General features: G+C 35.9%; 1 protein-coding gene across 2 annotated transcripts in view; it reads left to right on the top strand.

Moving 5' to 3' along the window:
- Positions 1 to 21,801, top strand: part of svp (COUP transcription factor 2) — a 282,909-nt gene that overhangs the window by 57,502 nt on the left and 203,606 nt on the right. For both annotated transcript variants that reach the window (XM_074133569.1, XM_074133568.1), the window contains exon 2: positions 151 to 185. In XM_074133569.1, the coding sequence (XP_073989670.1) occupies positions 161 to 185 (25 nt within the window). In that variant the 5' untranslated portion in view covers positions 151 to 160. The remainder of the gene's footprint in view (positions 1 to 150; positions 186 to 21,801) is intronic.

The raw sequence follows: 21,801 nt of genomic DNA, 5'->3' as shown, positions 1-21,801 counted from the left end.
CCAAACCGGCGAAAACTTCCAATTCAACCAACAGAGTTCGATTGCTTTATAGCCGGAAGTAAAAAAAATGACTAAAAAACTACTACTTGTGAAATTATAAATAACTGTGAGTGCAAAGAAGTTAACATTAATTAATTTATTTTGTTTCAGGCGACCAAGTATGCCAATCAGGCGGCTAAGAGGGGGTAAGTACCTGAAAGTACTAATTTTAATAAAGTACGTAATTGTTAGAGAATCGGATTTATTATTGTTTCTTTTTATATATTTAAATTTATTTTAAATCAGGGTATTAATTAGATTCAGAAGTGTTTTTTCAATACTTCCGTAAGGAATTTTTTTTTTTTTTTTTTTTTTTTCTTGATTTCTGCAACTGTACATAGATACAACAAGCAAAATTGATGTGTGAATAATGTACATATAAATAAATATATATACAAATTGGCATGAGCGATGTGAACGGCGACCATCCAGTGATGGGAGCCGCTAGTTCGCCAAGAAGGCAATCTTACACAGCAGCCATCCTAGGAGGCCGCCGTTCTGCACTTAAATGATCGCGCGGCCACCTCCGCTTTAGTCTTCGATGAGGATTTGAAGGAAGTGTTCTTGAGGATAGGTCACGGATTAGGGGATTAAAATGGAAGGATTGTTTGGAATGAAATTTTGTGTAGCGGGATTGGGCTAGGTCAGAGACAAATGGTATGTTTAAATCGGAATGGATAGTATGGTTGGAGACATAGAAAGGAGCGTTGAGGATGGTTCTCAGGATTTTGGATTGTTTGAAGACGGTTAAGGTTGGATCGTTTAGCAGTACCGTAAAGTTCAATTCCGTATGTCCATATTGGGGCTATCAGGGCAGTGTAGAGTCTCTTTTTGTTCAGTAAAGTAAGTTTAGAGCGTTTGTCAAGTAGTCGTTTCAACATTTTGTTCCGTAAGGAATCTGTGCGTGTAAGTGATGCGTGAGAAAGCGAGAGGAAGTGAGAGAGAGGGAGTATATATACACTTGCATTATTATCGCATACCTAGATTAGTTTGTCTGTAACCAATAAAAAAACAGTAAAGAAGCTAAAAATTGTAACAAGGTAACATTTGAATTAGGGCTCGAAGAAAGGTCAGTTAGAGTGCATAATAGCAGGAGGGCATACGGTGTGGTATGTGTTGGGAAGTGTCCAAGTTGGCTTGTAAATGAATAAACGCTGTTTTAAATAAGTTAGGGTTATCCCAGTGCCATAGGTTAGGGTGACAGTTCAGGGGGTTCCAAACTTGGCCGCTTGCACTACTTCACCGTTTGGCAAGAAATTGGCCTTTAAGTTTAGTTCAAATTATTGGAATACTATTTATCTTGATGGCACTGTTTAATTCAAAAAAAGATTGGTCTAAATTAGGCGCTTAATTGTTGCTTTTTTGCTAATTTTCTGCTTAATATTTGATGGTCATAAAAATAATTATTGCTGTTCTCATTGTACCTTCTTATCTATAAACATTTTCTACGAATTCTGAATTTTATTGGACTTAATTGACGGTTTTACCTGTCATAAATTACTGGCAGGTGAATGAATTAACTCATAGTTACTCCATCTATCACCTAACTAGGCGAAGAAGTTCATTACGGGCTATTCGCCAAGGCTGAATGCAGAATTAATTCGTCAAGGCCGTGGATCGTTACCAGGATAATTGTAGGGCCTATTAGCCAGCCACTGCAGGCGCCAGTAAACAGACGCATCGCATGGGCCTGGCGGATGGATAGCCTTTGTAGGTTCTGTCAGGAAGAGGAGGAGAAGGAGGAGGAAACGGCACTGCATTTGTTGTGTCAGTGTGAGGGGCTTGTCTGACTAAGGATGTTACAGGAAAAACCAAGGCCTGACGAGCTTTACCCAGGAGCCGCTCTCCAGAATTAGGAGTCTGATTAAACGCACGGGGTCTATAGGGCGAGCTGTAGAGTAGTGGAAGCCACAATAGATCCAAAGTGGTCGCAGTGATGTATGCCTTGGGCCGCCCTACTAGAATCTTATCTTATCGCCTAACTACGCCATCGTCGAATTCGGAAGTAGGTTTTTAAGCTATATATTTCGCCTTTAAAGGACTTGAAAGTACTAATTTGTTCGCAGGAAATGGTTTTTACTCCATTATTCAAGTTGATGGCTCCCCAAATAAAATTAAAAAAATTAAATAGAAATTGGGTAACGGTAAGAGAGTTATACGGATGCTTGGTTCTGTCCTCTGGAGCGGTTATACATAACTAAGACAAAGATAGAAACTGCCAGTACTGGGCGCCAACTTCTTTCTACAGACAACTGAAGAAATGCTGAAGAGTTTCCCGATTTGAGAGAAGCAGTAATGAAGAAGTTAAAGGATTGAATGAAGGACACTACCTTAATATGGGTTAAGGAAAAGAGTCTTGGGTTGGTTTGGAGTAATTGGGAGAGAATCTCTAAGCAGAGTGAGAAACGTTGAATTTGGAGAACGAGTCTGGAGGTTTGAAAAATACCTGGAAAGATTTGCTGGAGGGAAGCATACTTACTAAATGACAATAGTCTTCACGTGAAGAAGGCGCCAGACAGAAAGTTGTGAAGAGACTTCTTGAAAACGGTATCTGCTTGAAGGAACCTTAGAAAAATGAAAGTGATTAACTACAAGCTGGCCAACTGTAATAAATATCATTGGATCCGATTTTTGCATTTATAGTTACCTGGTTTTTTAAAAAATTTGGTTAGGTTGCCAGCGCTGGATAATATCTTTGATTTTATCCGCTGTAGCAAGCATCGATCTCTGACCGATTTCAGACTTTTAATCGATCTTCAATGGTAGATTAACCATTTTCGCGTAGAAAATTCGATTTCACTTATTTTTCGTGCATCGCACTACACTTGCCAACTCATTAGTGCTATAACGGATAAAGTCAAAGCTACTTGATTTTATTTAAATGATAGAACTGTACTTTGTTCTGAAGTAGCACTTTAGAGATGCGCCAAAAGGAGCAGGTTCTTGAGGATTGCTCCAAAAATCACCAAAAGAGATAATCGTCTGAGAGTTCACATTAGTTTTATTGATCATCGAACAGAATGCGTTGCAATTGCACAAAAATACAACAACTTTCTATGAAAATCGCATCAATAAAATTACAAAAAATTATTCTTAAATAAAGTGAATCTTTTTGAATTGTTCAACTGTTTTTATTTTATGGGTAGAGTGGAAGGTTTGAAATATTTGTTTAAGAAATCAAGAAGGCGGTGTGACTGCTAGTACTGAATTCACTGGAAGTACAATAGAATGACGTCAAAAGTAAATTAGCAATTGACAAGCGACCAATTAAAAGCTGGAAACATCGCGATAGGCTAAATCAATTTTTCTATTTCGTCACACATTTTAAGAGTCAACGCTCCATGGATTTAGTTTGGTAAACTTCCGTAAAGAGTTTTAATCCAATTCTTTCTTAAAGAAGAAAATTGTAAGTTCCTTCCGTTGTGATCGAAATATTTTTTGACAACAAGATTTTTATTATTAATTTTAATTTAGAACGCGTCATCAACTGATGTCATTGGTGCCTGAAGTCTTTTTCTGAGTAGTCACTGTTCTCTCGTTATAAACAACGCAATTCATCACCGGACTGTGAGCTTTAAGTGTGTCTCCTTAGACGAAAACAGCCGGCTGGAGCTTTTTCTAAACCGGTATATTCGCGTGGGAATCCAGTTTTATTCCTATTGCTCCCCCTGGAATCGGAGCTTCCATAAGAGAGTTAGATGTACACTTAGGTCGCAAGAGAGCTCTGCTCCTGATAAAAAAAAAGGCTCACATCGGCTTTGTATCATTCAAGAACACCAGAACAGAGGCGAATGAAGTCTTCAGGAGTCCAGTAAATACTATTAGGAATCTTTTGCTAGCATAATGCAGGTTTTCTCAGAGGAGATTTAACGGAGTTCTGTTCCTCTGGCCTCAATTTCCACAAAGTGATTCTGCAGCAAATTCAAGAGGCAGTGGTAGCTCTGTAATCATGGCAGTAGCGTTTCTTAGCTCTACTTTCATACTTTTTTTTTTTTTAAATTGGGGAAATTGAAATATGCCCTCTAGATTTTCAAGTTGGTTAATCTAGTGAAGAATTAAACGGCACCCCACCAAAAAAAAAGGGCATCAGCATCGTGTTGAAGAAGGCCCAAGTTACTAAGTGCCATTTACGCTGTAGAACCATTTCGGCATAGTAGATGGTGTTTTCGGCGGCTACATGAAGCTGAGGAAGATCATCAAAGGCGTTTAATAAGAATGGAACATCCTTATTTAGGAGAATAAAACGTCCTGAAGTGCGCAGTATTAAAAAGGAACTGGGAAATAAAAAGAAAGGGAGTCAGGTGTGAATATTTACGAAATTAAAAAACTTTGATTCCGTCCAGTGAGGAAAGCGGAAATAGTACGTCATTATGAAGAGATCTAAGATTCAATTACAACTTCTACAGGAACTTTATACTTATTTTTAGTACCAAGTTGCTTTAAATATATATTTTGACCACGCGGACAAGTGCCAACCAAAGACCATGATTGTGGCATTTGATGGTTATGATACTTTATTATAGAAATGTTTGTGTGTGTGTGTGTGTGTGTGTGTGTGTGTGTGTGAGGATTTTTTGGGGGAGGGGAGGTCATAGGGCTTGGCTTACCCCATTGGCCCGTCAAACTAACTAACCACATTTGGCCGGAGTTTTAATTTAGTGTGGGCCCCCACATTACGTAAAGGATATGCTCTCTTTTCTGGTTGTAGTTATTCCACATATTTGAGTGAAAATATCCTGAATAGATGAATTACGTAAATAGTGCCAGAAATCTAGCGTTTAGTTTAATTCATTTTTTCATAACTGTAACAGATATCCGTCTAATTCTTTTTGTAAATATAAATTTGAGGTTATCAGGATAAAAGTAATAATTTTTTTTTGTTTTTTCAATTTAATTTGAAGGATTAAAAATTCAAAAAATATATATATATATTTTTAAAAGTAGATTCTACCGCCTTTTATTTTTTCACTAACTATAATACAGAAAACCCGCGAAATAAAGTGTCCGTCAAAAAGCCATCTTTGTACGTGTGTGGGGGGGCAAGGGTCGGTCGAGCCAATAGGAGGAGGTCGAGAAGGAGGTCGTCATAGCAACACGGTCGTATGGTGGGGGTAGGTTCCAACAAGGGGGCGAACATTGTAAGGAGCAGAGTAACGGAGGGGGTCAGGGTTCAGGGCGCCCAGTGTTCACCCGGACCTCGACGTGCTCGGGTCAAATGTGATTTGCCTTTTCAACTTCTTCACTACTCTCTATTACCTATCAAACAATAACAATAACAACAATTAAATTAACATTAATTACACAAAGTTTTAGGACTTTTTTTTTTTGTAAATGTGAGTGTAAACTTTTTTTTTCACAAATACACTTGTGATTTTTTTTATCTTACGTATGCATTGAATTAAAACTTACCAAGTTGTTTAATTAAATGATAAATAATTAATTTTTTATTTAAAAGTTTAAAAAACTAATTGACATTGGAGGCGTGTTTCTATATCGGTCTTGGAGATCTTACGTCGTTGGCACGTTCGCCGGCCAACAATCTAAATAGTGTGCGCGAATTGAACGAACTACTTCCGTTCCGTGTTGGTGGTGGAGATTATTGTGAACAACGACAAGTAACAACAACAACAACAACAGTCGGCGGAGGCGGCGGTGTCCTAGATAACAACATTCTCGTGGACCAGAGTGTCGGGGGCGTGTTGTGCGGCGGGGGCGGACCGGCAACCGCTCCCCCGTACCATCACGTCGCCCCGGAATTCAATCCACGCGCTTTGGTACCATGGCGTGATCCGACCGGTACCATTGTCAATATTGGCCAAGATGATCCGTTAGTGTCGCAAGCTTTACGCGGTGATACGCCCGGCACGAATAGCACGCAAAGTGGAGGTTCACAGACGGACAAAAATCAAAACATTGAGTGCGTAGTTTGCGGAGATAAGTCAAGTGGAAAACATTATGGACAGTTTACTTGTGAAGGTAAGCCCAACTAATCAAAAAAAAAGTATCAGAAGTTATCAATAACTGTTTATTATCTTCCAAATTGTCTATAATGCAAAACATTGATTCGCCCATAAATATCTGAAAAAAAAGTCTAAATGCCAACAATCTCTTGTTGATATTAGATATTACAATTACTTGTCTTCTAGAATTACCAACAGTCAACACACATTGTGTCCTAAGTTCACCGAATCCAGGAATCACGGTGTCCCAGAAATGTTAGAGTCACCAACCGTGGTGACAAAGTGGAAATCATATTTCCCAATACAAGCCTGTGATTAAACAAACTCTGAAGATACCTGAATATCTGAAGCTGGGAAGAATGAAAAGAAAACAGAAATCTGTGTCGGCTGGAATTATATTCATTACTATCGGGTAATATTTGGAAAATTTTTGAAAATCTCAAAATAAAAAAAAAATTAAAGAGCTTTTCTTTAATTATTTGCCGGAGAAAATCGAGAAAACCTTTCTTATATTTGCATTTTCTTTCAAGTTTACTCTTATGAGAGCTGGAGAAAATTTCATCATCATATAAGCGACTGATTTTTCTTTTCATTGAATAATATTTTTTAAAAAAAATTATCAGATCTTTTTAGTGTTTATTTCGTTTTAGAAAATTTAATGCGGATTTTTTTTTTAAAGCTATTTTCGTGAAAATGGAAAATAAAACGTAAAATCCGGAGAAATTAAAAAAATAAATAAACAGTTAAATTGTGGCCCTGATACTTATAAGTGAATTAAATAAAATCTAAGGGGTAGACTGAACCGCAATACACCTCAGTTTTGCGGTTCTTGCCTACTTGCTAAATCAGTTAACCGTCCGGCGCCCAGCCATTCAGTATAAGTTTCTGTTTCAATTTTAAAATAATTTAGAAATTAAAACTTTTTGACTTCATTCATCAAAGTTTTTTTTAGTAAAATTTCTAGGATAAAGTAAGTAAGGATTACTGAAAGGAAGAGTTGTGAATGAATTTCATTACTTAGTCTCTTCTATCCGTCGTTTAAATCGCTACAAAAAAAAGCTTAGTGATTTTCTGCTTATCACTTTGCAGATTAAAAAAAGCTTTATTATTATAGTTTTCACGATTAATGGTGACAGGAAAATTCTAATTTTCAACATCTTATACTGCGTCTTTTTTTAACGGAAATAACTACTAAAGAAAATCGTTATAAAAAAAAAAGTAAGTGGACACTTTTGGTTTAACGATCTTGAGTAAAAACTTACTAACGAGCACAAAAACAGAACTTATAAATAATAATTTCTCTTTGGCAATAATAATAAGTATTAATAAATATAACAAATAAAGAAAATTTATCATTGCTTACTCAAAATGATGTCACTTATTATTAACCGTATTTTTAGATATTAACCGTAATATTTTTTTTTTTTCTAACTTCCGGTAATTTTTCTAATTTGAATACAATGATTTCGTTCAATATAATTTAAAAAAAAAAAAAGGGAAATGAGTGCAGCATTTACTAGTATGCAATGACATTTATAATTTTATTCAATCCATATTATTATACTCGTATATGCAATTAATAATATTGCATTGTTTTAGCAATCTATTATTGCTCCATATTATCAAGAACATCGCGTGGGATTTCCTGTTTTTTCCTTATATCTGTTGACATAAAAATAACGATTTAGAGTAAAAAAAAAATCGTGTCAATTTTCTTGTTTTTGATTTCTTGCAGAGAAAAACGTGGAAATGCAATTTTATCGCTGGAAAAGCCACCACCTTCGCTGAATCGAATTTTCATTTAGCATTTTTTTTTATAGATCTTACTGTTAGACAGTTAGTTTTTATTAGCTGTGCTATATTTCTAACTTTTATTAATTGCACGCTATGTAGTCTATTGTGTGGAACGCGCTGGACCGTTATCCAGCGTTATCTTGGTCTCTGCAAAACATTTGCAGCATTCTAAAAGAAAGATTTTTAAAAAACAATTTTTGGTCTCTGATTAAATATATATTTTTTTTATATTAACTGAATAATTATTAATACTATTTATTACGACAAGAAGTGGGTCCTGTTCCCCAGTGTAGCCAAAGATAATTGTAGTGTACCATTTCGTTGAAAGTCCCCCTATTTAATGAGATCCAGAGTTTTACCTAGTAGCCAATTTTGGCGGCGATATGATCTTCCCTAGTGTAACGTGCCAAAGATCTTAAACCGCAACTTTGAGATTGTGTTGTGGGGACCTAATTTCCATCTCTTTCTAGCATAATCCGCACTGGTGCTCTAGGATAATCAACTTGTGAAGAGAAGAGGTTTATTGAGAGGTTCTCTTGTAGTTCTACTAGGGGATCCCCTTCATTTTTACAAGGTTTAGGGTTCCCTAAAAGTCCATTTTCGTGCTGTCCCCTCTGAAAAGGCCTCATAACCAACAAATTAGCAATTACAGTGCTTTCTGACCGGATTTAAGAAACTTTACCTCTTTCTTCACCCTGGCGTAATCTACACAGGAACTAGATGCTACCTTTGGCGGAACATTAAATCGACAAGGGCATTGGTTGGCCCAGCGAAGGTTTGTGGGATGAACATCTATGAACTCATATTAGCCCTAAATGACTTTTCTTTACCCTTTCAAAAGATGTAGTAGTAGAGCTGCAGGCGGAAGGGAAAGCATCCCATGGGAAAAACCACCAGGACTTCGCTTCTGATCCGAGTGCATGTCTTTGCGCATTGCTGCGCACCTATCTTACCTCCTGAGAGATCTTCTACAATTAAGTAGCAAGCAATCCAGCTTAGAAAAAACCTATCTTCGTTAAATATTTTGTCTTCGTGAATTCATTAAAGTCACGGCTATAAAGGCAGGAATCTGAGCCTAGATGTAGCTATTTCCCTCCTAATTATCGTTTACTACTGGTTTTTATTATCGAAGTCTAATAACTAAGTACCTGTTTATATACTCTACGTATATAACTCTTACATCATCATTTTTCTAGAACCCTTCGTTCAAAGTTTTGGGCAGAAAATTTGTAAGAATTCTAACTGCGTGTGAATGAAATATTCTCAAAGAAATAAAAATACCCCCCCCCCCCAAGCTACGTCAAACCTGGACTTCCGTATTACGAATATACGAATGATATTGGCTCCAACCCACTCCTTAAATCATTGGCTCCACTTCCTAATCTTTTCCTTTACAATACCCCAATAAAATATTGTTCCTCTGTGAAAAACCTTGGTATCACTTTCGATCAAATCCTATCCTGGAAAAACCATGTTTCCCAAATCTCTCGTCGTTCCATCCATATCCTTAAGCAGTTTAATAGTTCCCTGACACCTTTTTCCAATTAAGACCCGGCAACTCCTAGTTTCCTCTCTTATATTCCCCCATTTCGACTATGGTTGTTTAGTGTATGGCGGTCTTTCTGGTGATATTGAAGCTAAGCTCAAGCGCCTCCATGAACTGCTTCATAAGATTTATTTTCAGCATTTCCAGAGACTCTCGCATTTCGCGCTACTACAATGAGTTGAAGTGGCTTTTTCCTGTCTATCGCCGCCAATATTTTTTGGCTTCTTTCCTTTTTCAAGTCTTCCAGTCTCAAAGGCCATCCTATATTTTTCAACTCCTTAAGTTTAAATCATCCATCCATTCCCGTAACACTAGATCTCGCTCATCTGATCTCTATATTCCCTCTCACCGTACCTCATCCTTCGACAAATCCTTCCTTATACGTGCTACCTCTCTCTGGGACTCTTTGCCATCATCTGTCCGCCATGCTCCTACCCTATCTATCTTTAAATCCCGTCTATTCAGTTATCTCCTTTCTATCCAGCTTCCTCCGAAATTCTAATTGTTTTAATTTATTTCCTTAATTTCTGCTGTTATTTTTATTTTCACTTTTTTGTAAATACTTATTTATTTATTTAATTTCTGTATAATCACAGGCCAAACTGTTAAGGCCTCTATTTGTTCCTGTATTTATTCTTAGGGGACAATTGTCCCAGAATAATATATTTCTTTTCTATTTCTATTTCTATACGAACGTATTTCCTTTCTTTTTGTACGTACGTGCGTTTAAAACACTTTAAATGAATGTAAGCTCAACTTTGTTTAAAAAATGTATCTTCGGAAGTTGATTCAACCTGTCCTTATAATCAAAATCATTTTTTTCTTGAACAATTTGGAGAGCTTTAAGCTCGCACTGAAGAAAGAAAACAAAAGAAAAATTCAGTAAATTAAAATTTTGGCCATTTTTCACTTTTTCTAAAATTGCTTATATTTCATTTAATTATTTTCTTTTTCTGGTTTTTTATCTTTTCCATTCCCCCTCCATCTCGGTGGGGGATACAACAAAAAATTAATTATTAATACCATACGTATATTTTATTTCAAAATCTAGTTCTTATTTTCTTAAGATACAGGCGTTAAGTTTGTAAAAAACTTAGCCCCAACTTTGCTCGCTCCGAAAAAGAAGGTAATAACTCATTAGAATATGAACTGTGTATAACTATATATATTTTTCTTATTCATGCGAGTCTAAAATGGTTATTTATATAGGTAGGATATCTGTGATGTTTTATTTCTTTTAAAGTGGGGATAAAGCTTCTTTTTTTTGTACTTATAAAAAAATAAAAAGAACTAATTGACTCTCAATTTCATGTTCTTTTTCCTAGCCTGTTAAGTTATACAATTTGATTTTAAAAGTAACGCACATAACTCTCTTTTAATTGCAATTTCCGTTCTTTTTTTCCCCCCCTTAAACTTAAAAAAAAATTTTCCTTCTTATAACCGGGCCAGAAATTGCGATTGTGACAAAAAATTTCCTCCCAGAAATGCATTTTTTTGAAAAAAGTCCATAGAACGGAAATAGATCGCATAAAAACACTTTAAAAGCTGCAAGAGCTTTTTTTTTGGGGGGGGGACTAATTTACCGCCTACCGGAAGTGGTGTTTTTTTTTTCTAATTTCGCAAATTTTCACTTGTTCGCGATCTTTTACTATTATTTCACTAGATAAGGCAGGAAGTATTTTAAGATCGTGTAAAATTTTCAACTTCCATTACATCACCAAGGAAATATCCGTTCATCTAAGTTACTGCTAATTTTACCGGACAATTCAACGGGTATTATGGTTATCACTTTATTTCCGCAAAACTTTTCCATACAATTCATAAAAGAGAAAAATAAGTGATATATTGCGTTGTAATAAATAAATAAAAAAAAAAATACATAATTCAAGATCGGTCAAGGTTGTGTTAACTGTAAATAAATGAAATAAATAAATAAAAATGTATTACTGGTGCATACAGTAATGTATGGAAAGTTTATTACACTGTCACTTTATGGAATGTACTAGTTTTCTTGCAATTAAATATAAGTTCAAAGTTCATTAATTTTAATCAGTTTGAATTATGAAATTGTTCACTTTTTTACGAAAATATTTACTGTTTAACGAAGAGTAGTAACGAAGTATAGTAAAATTTAGTTCAGCTAGGTTAGGCTAGGTTAGGATATCTTAAGCGAGGAGTGGAATATCGAGTACACTCCTCCAGAGTGAATGTAGAAAGCGTGTATGTATTAGTAAGAATGTAATTATTGGTATGAATGTACTTGCTGGTATAAATGTATTTATTGGTAAAAATGTATTTATTGATAAGAATGTATTTTCTAGTATGAATGTATCTTCTGGTATGAATGTATTTATTTAGTTAGTCCTTAGGTAAACTGATTTCGCAAGCAATCCCCTGCTATTAGCTAAAGAATGGCGCGAAATGTTAGGCTGACTTCTCCCCGTCGTCGGATGCGATGGTAAAGAGAGTAAGTCAAGACCATCATACCCATACCTCCTTAGCTCCCTCCGCCTTTGACCATCCAAAGGCGTTGTTTTGGATGCTGGGTACTTTGGGCAAGCGCCATTCTAGATCGAGTGGAAAGGAAAGAGCGTGGAGGCGCTAATAACCTTGCAGTTGATGCGCCGAGAGAAGAAAATACTGTTTAACGAGCTAGAACTATAGCGTTCAACCATACTTCCAAATTAACCTATTAAGTCCACCAAATTTGTCTTTCCAATTAATTTCTAACCACAATTACTGATATTTTAGTAAAATTTTTTGGTAAAAAATTAACGTGTGGCTGTGTCATGGACACGGCCGTGTGTTGTACGTGAATACGTTTACGTAACGTAATTTTTTATATAAAATATTTTTATTTATGTATTTAGGATGAAATCAAGGAAACAAATCGACGATCGAACACAATCTATGCCTACACAGTCCGCTGTCGATGTAGAAGCGATTTCGTCATCCACTTGCATAATTTCAACCGGTCCCAGCTGCAGATGTACTGGACACCGTCGTTGATCCGCTCGGCCGCATTAATTCTTTTACGTTCCCGGCACAGCTTGACTCGGTCATATGGTCCGAGAAGCCCTTTCCAACCGTATACGATCACTGTATTTGGTTTTGGCTTTTCGACGCGTATAGGCCGATATTATATACGAGGGACGAGGGACGTTTGAAAAGTCCGTGCAAAAATAAAAACTACTTAATTTTTTGGGGTAAACCTTTTTTATTTTTCAACATAGTCTCCTTTTAGGCTTATACACTTCGTCCAACGCTGCTCTAGTTTGTTGATCCCTTCCGAATAATAGGATTTGTCCAAGTCTGAAAAATAGCCATTCGTTTCTGCAATCACCTCCTCCTTTGAATAAAATCTTTTTCCCGCCAGCCATTTCTTCATATTGGGGAACAAATAGTAGTCCGAGGGAGCCAAGTCTGGAGAATAGGGGGGATGTGAAACGAGTTGGAACCCTATTTCCATTAATTTTGCGACCACAACTGCTGAGGTTTGAGCTGGTGCGTTGTCGTGATGGAAAAGGACTTTTTTGTGGGCCAATCGTGGGCGTTTTTCTTGCAGCTCGGTTTTTCAAACGGTCCAATAACAATGAATAATATCGCACCTGTAATAGTTTTACCCTTTTCCAGATAGTCGATGAGGATTATTCCTTGCGAATCCCAAAAGACAGTCGCCATAATCTTTCCGGCCGAAGGAAGATTCCCCCTTGGTAACCCATTGTTTAGATTGTTCTTTGGTCTCAGGAGTGTAGTGATGTATCCATGTTTCATTCACAGTGACGAAACGACGCTTAAAGTCATGCGGATTCTTCTGGAACAGCTGCAAACCGTCCTTGCAACACTTCACACGATTTCGTTTTTGGTCAAGCGTGAGAAAATCACTCGACTTCCTCGATTCAAACGAATGCCAAACACAAAGAAATAGACCGATCTGGCTGAAACTTGGTGTGTGTTCTTCAAAGAGATGCTACTAACTAAACATAACCTCGATACGCGCCAGTAGTGCTATCTCTCTGACTTTGCACGAACTTTTCAAACGACCCTCGTATATTGGATAATATTTTTTTTATTCTAACACCTTATTATATTCACTGTCACTATTTTACACTAATGTTTTCTATATACAATCGATAGATTGTGACGACAGCTGACGATTAAAACTTAAACGAACATCGTAGCTCCTCCGAGTCAAAAGTTATACTAATTGCAAATCTCGATACGCAGCAAAATGATCTCTCAAAATGGCGGCGCTTCCCCCTCCACCACGCGCGATGCGTCACAGTCCTCGCTTATCGTAATAAATTCTTTGATCCTTTAGCTATCCAGTGGTCTAATTTAATTTTGGTTGTAGACGATAGATTCAAAACTATAATGCCAAACTGTATCCCCCTATTTTGTTATCATTAGGTTTTTTGGAATGCCTCCATATGATAGCAAATTTAAAGATGTATTCACGTCAAAAATTCAAATAACCGGAAATAGGATTTCAGTGAATACTGAATTTTAGCACGAAAAACTGGTTTCCCTAGTTCAATATATTTTTTTTTAGATTAAATTTCCAAAACAGTTGTACTTCCAATTTTTTTTGAAAATAATTGGTAAATATCTTTGTTGAATGATTCGACTAGATCGAAAAGAATGTCAATTGAAAAATTTTTCAACAGCCACAAAAATTACCACTTTTTTTTGTGTCTATATGCGGACAAATATTTTTAACTACAGTGAGTGAGAGAGAGCGCAATAGTCACGAACACGAACTAAAAAATAAAAAAAAAAGCTTCATGCCTCATAGTTCCTTTTTGGTAAAGTAATTTTTAGTTTTTTTTATTTTTTAGTTTTTTTTTTCTGACTAAATCACCCCCTCATTGAATAAAGCGCGTTCTAATAATAAACGCCTAGCGCTCTCATTTAACGTGAAATCAGTAATGGTTAGACGTATACGTATACTTACGTACGAACAACAGTTTGTATTTTGTATCTTTTGTAATTTTTTTTAATCATAATTCATAAATTATCACCTAAACATTCTCTGTTTCATTGTTACTTTGTTCCGTTTGTAGTTGAGAAACTAATTATATATTACTTAGTAAAGAATTAATCTTTTTTAAGGTACCATTTACTTTTGTGGTTCTAATTTAGTTTTCTGTTAAGATTAAGATTCATACAAGTGCACTAGAGCTAGTATACGCTGGAAATAGATTCTTTGAGATCCTCTTGAGGAAATCGCAAATTTCTTTTTGAAAAATTATTAACAGTTTATTGAGTTATTTCCGAAAGGCTTTCAGCTCTATTCCATCCGGTTTTAAAATAGATCTAAACACTTTCTAATCTTTTGTTGTCAAGAGGTAGTTTTAAAACTGTCCGGTAGGACAGTTGTATAAGGGTTGATCGTCAAAAAGTGCACGAAAAAGCGTAACGTTGAAAAACACCCAACTTTGATAATTTTTTTTCTCTTTTTCTATAAAAGATAAAATTCCCAAATTTTCTTTATAAAGTAAGGCAAATCCTCCTTTATAACTGTAATTTTTTTGCAACATAGATCAAACAGATTTTGAGGAAAAAAGTTGCTGAAAATGAGCAAAAAACGGCTTTTTCAGAAAATTGTTCTTGTTCTTCTTGTTGTTGTTGTTGTTGTTACCTTTTTTGTAAACTGCGTAGCGCCTAAACGCGCGAACCGATATTCATGAATGAGGTGTCATTCGATTTGGATTTTATTGTAGATGTGCCTTTTGGGGGGGGGGGTTTCGACGCTGTACATCTGCTGGGTGAGGAGTTAGCCCCATGTATGTGAGGCCCCCCTTCAAAAAATTATTATTACTCATTAACTCTGTAAATCTTGGCTCGATTTTTGATAAAATTTGTCAGGATAAAAGGGGTTAGGGCTCTACTACGGTAACATTAAAACGACGTTCTGCTGTTACACCTTTTTAAGTGGAAGTATGGAAATCGTTTCAAATTATCGATTAGATCTATCGTCTAACGTTCTTTTAAGTTTGTTGAAAGCGTCTGTTTAGCTATCTTCTTTTAAGTCTAATGTGGACACATGTAACTTTTAATTAAAAAACACAATAATAATTCATTGTTTGAAAGAAGAAAATTTAATAAATTTTTGGTAAAACACGTCTGTGGTCGTTGGCGCCGGAAGCTCTTTACCAGTGCACTGCCGGCCAGTGTTCTCTCGTTACACTGTCCATCACTGGATAGTTGGCCAGTAAGAAGCTCCAAGAAAGAGAAAATCTAAGGCCTAACAGCTGGATTCGAATCCGTGATAATTTAATTCCTTTCCTTATCAGTATTTTATTTTATTTTTTGAAATCAATTTATAAATATGATCAGACCATTCCAACGTTTTACGGTTGACCTTATTTCTAGACAACATCACCACCACCATCACCACACGCCATTCCGACATACCAATTTCGTTGAATATTTATAGCAAAATTTCAATAAAATCAGCTGACAAGTAGAGACTGCTAATATTTTCACTGGAGCAACACAAGTTTTGAATAAAATTGAACAATTTAATTGACAAATCCGGAAAAGTGTGGATTGATTGGGCCAAATCAAGGAAGCCTTGTGTGTTGAGGGGGAAGTTAAATCAAAAACGTACGTACATGAGTTCAACATTTCGGTTTTGCCATATTTTCCGTAAATAGTAAAACAATTTTATGTATATGATTGAGTTCTGTCAACGATGGTGCGACTATGTAACTCTGCGCTGTGTACGATTGGTTGAAAAACATGGAAAACAGGTTTCGAAATATAAACGTTAAGTGATTTTACGTTCATACACTTGTATACTCGTAGATTGTGTATACTCTGGTAGAATTCGTTTTTGTATGTGGTCACCAAATATTCTCTCATCAACTTCGTTATCCGCAAAAGAGAGGAGAGCCTATATGGGGGATATCTCTTTTATTATGGGTAGGATATGCGGTAGAGGCAATCTGTTCGAGGGTGTCAGTCTAGCCAACCCCCACCGGAAGGGAAGGAGGTTAAATTGAGCGAGGGTGTGAGGTTATAAATATTCATTACTATGGAAATAGTAGGCGCTTCTCACTACTGAAAGTGAGCTTAACCGGGGAAGTTAACATTCACACTTGTCTGTGCATGCTGCACACACTCACGTGAGCGTTTGTCTGTGTGTTTTATTTGTGTTTAGTTTTTGGGGTGTTTGAATTTAAGCGATCAGTATGCGGGGGGGGGTACACTACCCTGCTTGATGTTTAACTGGCCGTTCATAAAACCACTTAACCATTTCAAATATATTTCTGTCTCATTCACTCTTCACAGTTTTGCAATCAACTCTATCTCTCTCTCTCACTCACTCACTCACTGATTTCACTTCGACGCATATCTCTCACTTCCTCAACCCCCATCAATGTAGCACTTTTAAGAGAATCAGCTGTGAACACTTACGCGACTTGCTGTGGTCGTAGTTTACGTCATTAAATGTTTTTATGAATCTTAGAATTTTTACTACAAAAGTTATGTAATTGATGTTAATTCAATATTTAATTGAATAGTAATATTTTAAAAAAATTATTAAAATAAAATTTATTTCGTAAAACTGGCTCTTACGGTCTGCTAATTTCCGGTCAAATTTAGAACTTTTGGTTACACATTTAATTTTATTAATATTTAAAAGGAAATGAGTCCAGAAAATTTCACGGAAATGGCTCTTTAGAGTGAAACCCTTTTCCACCTCTCTTCTTCTCTAGGGCTACCTCCCTCCATAGAAATGAGCCCTTAACCAGTTAACTGTTTATGACGAAGATATTCGTCATGAAAAAAAAAGTGTAAAATTTTGGGTTATGACGAGTATACGAGTGTTCGTTTTCAGTAGTGACCATCGGCAGTTAAATTTGCAATTTTTAGTTAAAACTAAAATATATTCGTAAACAGCAATTAGTTTGGAATATTTGGAGGCCCTGTCAAAATAAAAAGAACTAATAGATAGATATAGTATGAATTAGTCTTCGTAAATGTAATCCCTTGTCTTTTATTAGTAATCATTGAATCAATAACAAATTGTGTTAGGCTAGTCGCTAGACTATGCAGTAAGTGGCGCGCCTGGTAATAAAAAACGGGATGAGGGATCCTTTTGTTCCCTATCTACCTGTATTCAAGAGGCGGAGCTTTTGGCTCATGTGCGGGGTTCAACATTTAGCGATCATCCAAACTGCTGAGTCGTGGGCTACTAACCTGCCAAGGATATTTCCCTGCATGATTGCTTTGTATTTTATCATCTGGTCAGGGATTCATTCCCATAGATACCAGACGGGATAATTGCAGCAGTGTGCATTCTTTGCAATTTGGTATTTACACAAGGACAGTATTGAGTGAGCTGTTTACATAGTGGCACCAGGTTTTTCCGAGTTCTATGATCCTTTGTCGGATTTCCTCCATAACACTTTATCATTTGAATGCGTATTTGAGATAATAAGGTAATTTAAAAGAAATATTTTAGTCCGATCGAAGAAAGTAAATCAGTGTGTAGCAAGCTGTTACCAGATCATAGTATATTCCAGTGCAACGAAATTTATTTTTGAAGTTTTTTGGTTCCTATTTATGTTAATATAAATAAATGAATAAATGTTCATAAAATAAATAACGGAAAAAAAAAAATAGTCATTTCATTGCAACCCAATTTCATATCGAACATACTCTGGGTTTTGACGAATATATTCGTCATCGCTTGATTATTTGTACGATGCACATTTTCCAACAAAGTCGAAACAGTTAACTGGTTAATCGATTTTCCTAGATAAATGTTTCGATGTAAAAGTTGAGAACTAGTTAAGCCCAAGTTCATAGCAAAATGATATGAAGTTTTACGCTCTAAAATATTATTTAAAAAAAAATTAATAACGTGATTAATTAGAATGATACTTCCGGTCGGCTAATTTTGACTAATTGTCGTGTTTCCTGGCGGCAATTTAGCCTAAAATCAAATTGGGACTTACTGCAATTAATTTTATATTTCTTATAAGCTCAGAATGTTATAATCTTGAAATTAAGATATCTTTTATTTTATCCGTTTTAGTACGCATGTTTATTGTATCCCTGATTGGTTTAGGTTCTTCATTCATCATCAGAGATAGATTTATCAGTTTTTTGTGTAGAGATAAAGAGTTGGGAGAAAGTAAAGTATGTAAAGAAAATATAATAATAAATATTAAAATTGATTAAGAACAATTGAAATAAATCATAATGTGTAATACAGATCAATTTAATAAAAAAAAATTGGTTTAATAGAGATAATTAAATTGAGCTAATAAGGCACCGGGTAGATTTAATGTCTAGGGGACGGCTCCCCCCCCCCTAAGAGGGGCTTAAATAAATTAGAAAATAAGTGGGCCACACACAAACAATTGTGTATGTGTGTATGAGCACGACTGGAATATGCCAAAAAGGAAGTTCTCCATTAATTCTTATCGTAGTGGATCTAAGCGAGCCAGTATATTAGTATGTGTGTTCGGATCTGCTATGATTCGGTCCATTTCTATGATTCAATTATTTCCTTCCCAAGTTTGGATAAAAAATTCTTATTATTTACAGATAATTTTGCGTAATCAATTGATTTATTAATAAAAGGGTATTATTAACAGTACGAAGTATTATTCTAATTATTCCCCCATTATAGGTGTAGGTTTTTCTTAAATTAATTAGACAAGGAAATGGTCTTTCAATAAGTACTTGAATACCAATATCAAAAGAAATTTGATCGCGTAAACTGCGATACGAACAAAAGAAACTGAAGTCTTTAAGGCTTAGAATTCTGCTGAAAAACTAATTTAATGACCGTAATTCTAATTTATTTCAAATTTACGTATGTACTACATAACTAAATATAATAGGCGCCACGGTAGCCGAGAGGGTAAGAGAGTAGACCCGCAAAGCTAAGATGTATTGTTGGTTTAGTAGGTTCGATTCCCCGGTCTTAGGCCTTGGATTTTATTTAATGATTAATATGAGAAATTTTATAGTAAAGTGTGTTAGGCGGTTATAGGCTAGACCCGCAAAGCTAAGATGTTTTGCTGGTTTAGTAGGTTCGATTCCCCGGTCTTAGGCCTTGGATTTTATTTAATGGTTAATATGAGAAATTTTATTGTTAAGTATGTTTGCTAGTCGCCTCCGTCCACGACACCTGATTGGTGCGCCAAAAAATAAATAAATAAATAAATAAAAATAACCAAACATAATGTCAAGAATTTCTCACGTGTTAATATTTATATAAAAATAATAATTTTATTAGTGTTTTATAAAATCATTTAAAAATAATGGAACCAATATAAAACTGACTTTCTGCTCAACTAATTTATGATTGATCATTTGGTGAATATCTCTGAGAGAATAGAGTGAGAGGGAAGAGAGAAAACGGAACAGTTCGGGCATGCGTACATCTGTTCGTTCCTTGGAAGTTATTTCCACTAATAAATATCCCCTAAGAGCTTGGTCCATAAAGCCAGATCTGTGGTTGTATTTAGTATATATATATATATATATATATATATATATATACCTGCCCATACAATAGTGGGAACGGAATTAGTCAGGTTGATTTACTGAGGTAGGTAATGGTGGAGAGGGAAGGGCCTCGCACACGCTCCTCTGCAGCTTCTTCTAAATACAGATTTATTTCTTATCTCTGTAAGTATCTTGTTATCATTATTTATTCACAAACTGGAATATATCAGTTAATGGATGTGGGGTGTTTCCCACTTCTGGAGAGGAAAGAAACTGAAGCTTACGTTGCCACCGGAAAATCACCTCTTCTCACCCAAAAAAAATCTGTTGCAATCGGCACGAATTTTGCTCACAGCATTTGGGGATTTTAAAAGTTTTCATTTCGAGGAAGAGGATTCGCACAAAGTTAGCGTTCTACACTCTCCTGTAGATTAGATTAGGGTGGCCTCAAGGCCTGCGCCACCGCGACCCCTATGGATCTATTGTGGCTTCCCGGCTTTAGAGCTCACCCTCCAGACCCGCCCGCTTAATCAGACTCTTAATTCTGGAGAGTGACTCCTAGGTAAAGCTCTCACAGGCCTTGGTTTTTCCTCCCCGAGAAGTAACATCCTTAGCCATACGAGCCCCTCACACTGACACAACACGTGCAGTGCCATTTCCTCTTCTTCCTGACAGAACACTCTCCTGTAAGTCTGGATTCAAATCCAGGCATGTTGTACATGGTTTTCCTTTACCAAAGAAGTATTTACTTTTTGACCAATCCATTGTTTTAACGAGTGAACACTGTACATTGGTCAATTTTGTACTAAGCAGGTTTTTTTTTCTTTTTTTTGGCATTGGCTTTCGCCATACAGCCAGCATCGTCTAGGTGCTTATCACTAGAATATCACTCACTCTCCATTCTTACTTATAAATACATTCGCTTCACACATACATCCCTCTACTATACACAACTATTTACATACAAACTTACAACTAATGGATGGATCAGTACTCTATATTCCTGCCATCCTTATAGCTTAACCGAAATTAAAATCAGGTAATCCTTCTCTAATCATTTTCTTCCATTCATTCTTAATCGGCCATAACTTTTAAATACAGTCATATTTCTTAGCTAGCTAGGTGGAGAATATTATGTCTTCGTAGCGAAATAGTGCATCTAAATACTTGTATATGTAAGCAGGCTTCCAGCGCACACGGAAGACATGTTTAAAGGGAAATCGAAGAGGGCCCATTTTCATGAAAAAACTAGAGAAAAAAAAATGGAAAATAGATTCAGTAAAGCGCACTTCCGCTTGAACTGAATTCCACCCACATCCCTTTCAGAGGACCCACAACAAAATGATGTATTGGGGGGGGGAAGACATCGAAATTGAGATCCTCAGCGCCACAATAATATTTATTTCACTCTCTGCTAATTCATTGTTTTGACTAACCTTTGATAAACCCGACGTACACTTTATTTTGAACAGAACCATTTTTAAACAATCCTATTTCGTATTCAAGAGGACTCTAATCGTACCTTTCCTGTGAAACTTCACAATTGAAAATCTGCACGATTACACTACCATCTCTTAAATATAGTAAGAGTAAGAAAAGTGAAAAATCGATTTTCGTAAAGTATGTATTTCCGGTAGCTGAATTTTCATCGCTAAGCTATAACTTCCGGCGATTTTTCGATTTTTTTTTAGACAATTTCGCTCAAAATTTAGGATTTCCTGTACGTATATTTCCGGTAAAAATACGATATCAAAAAAATTTGAAATGTTCTCTTTTAACAGTAAGAAAGTAAAAATCGATTAATAGCATCGATTCACACAATTCAAAAGAATAGATTCTAGGACTCTTGACATTGCATCTGTAATATTCCATTAATGACTGACAACTCGCCCAATGTGTGGCTAATCGATTATTTGTTTTATCATTATTGTTCTAAACAATATTTCCAATCAATGAGAAAGTAAAATCGACGACAAGAGTCGCCTTTTT

This window comes from Rhodnius prolixus, unplaced genomic scaffold (assembly GCF_049639745.1).
Source record: "Rhodnius prolixus isolate KJV_2025 unplaced genomic scaffold, Rpr scaffold_10, whole genome shotgun sequence".
In the NCBI taxonomy this organism is placed as follows: domain Eukaryota; kingdom Metazoa; phylum Arthropoda; class Insecta; order Hemiptera; family Reduviidae; genus Rhodnius; species Rhodnius prolixus.
Note: the sequence above shows the minus strand (reverse complement) of the source record. Positions and strands in the feature narration are given on the sequence as shown.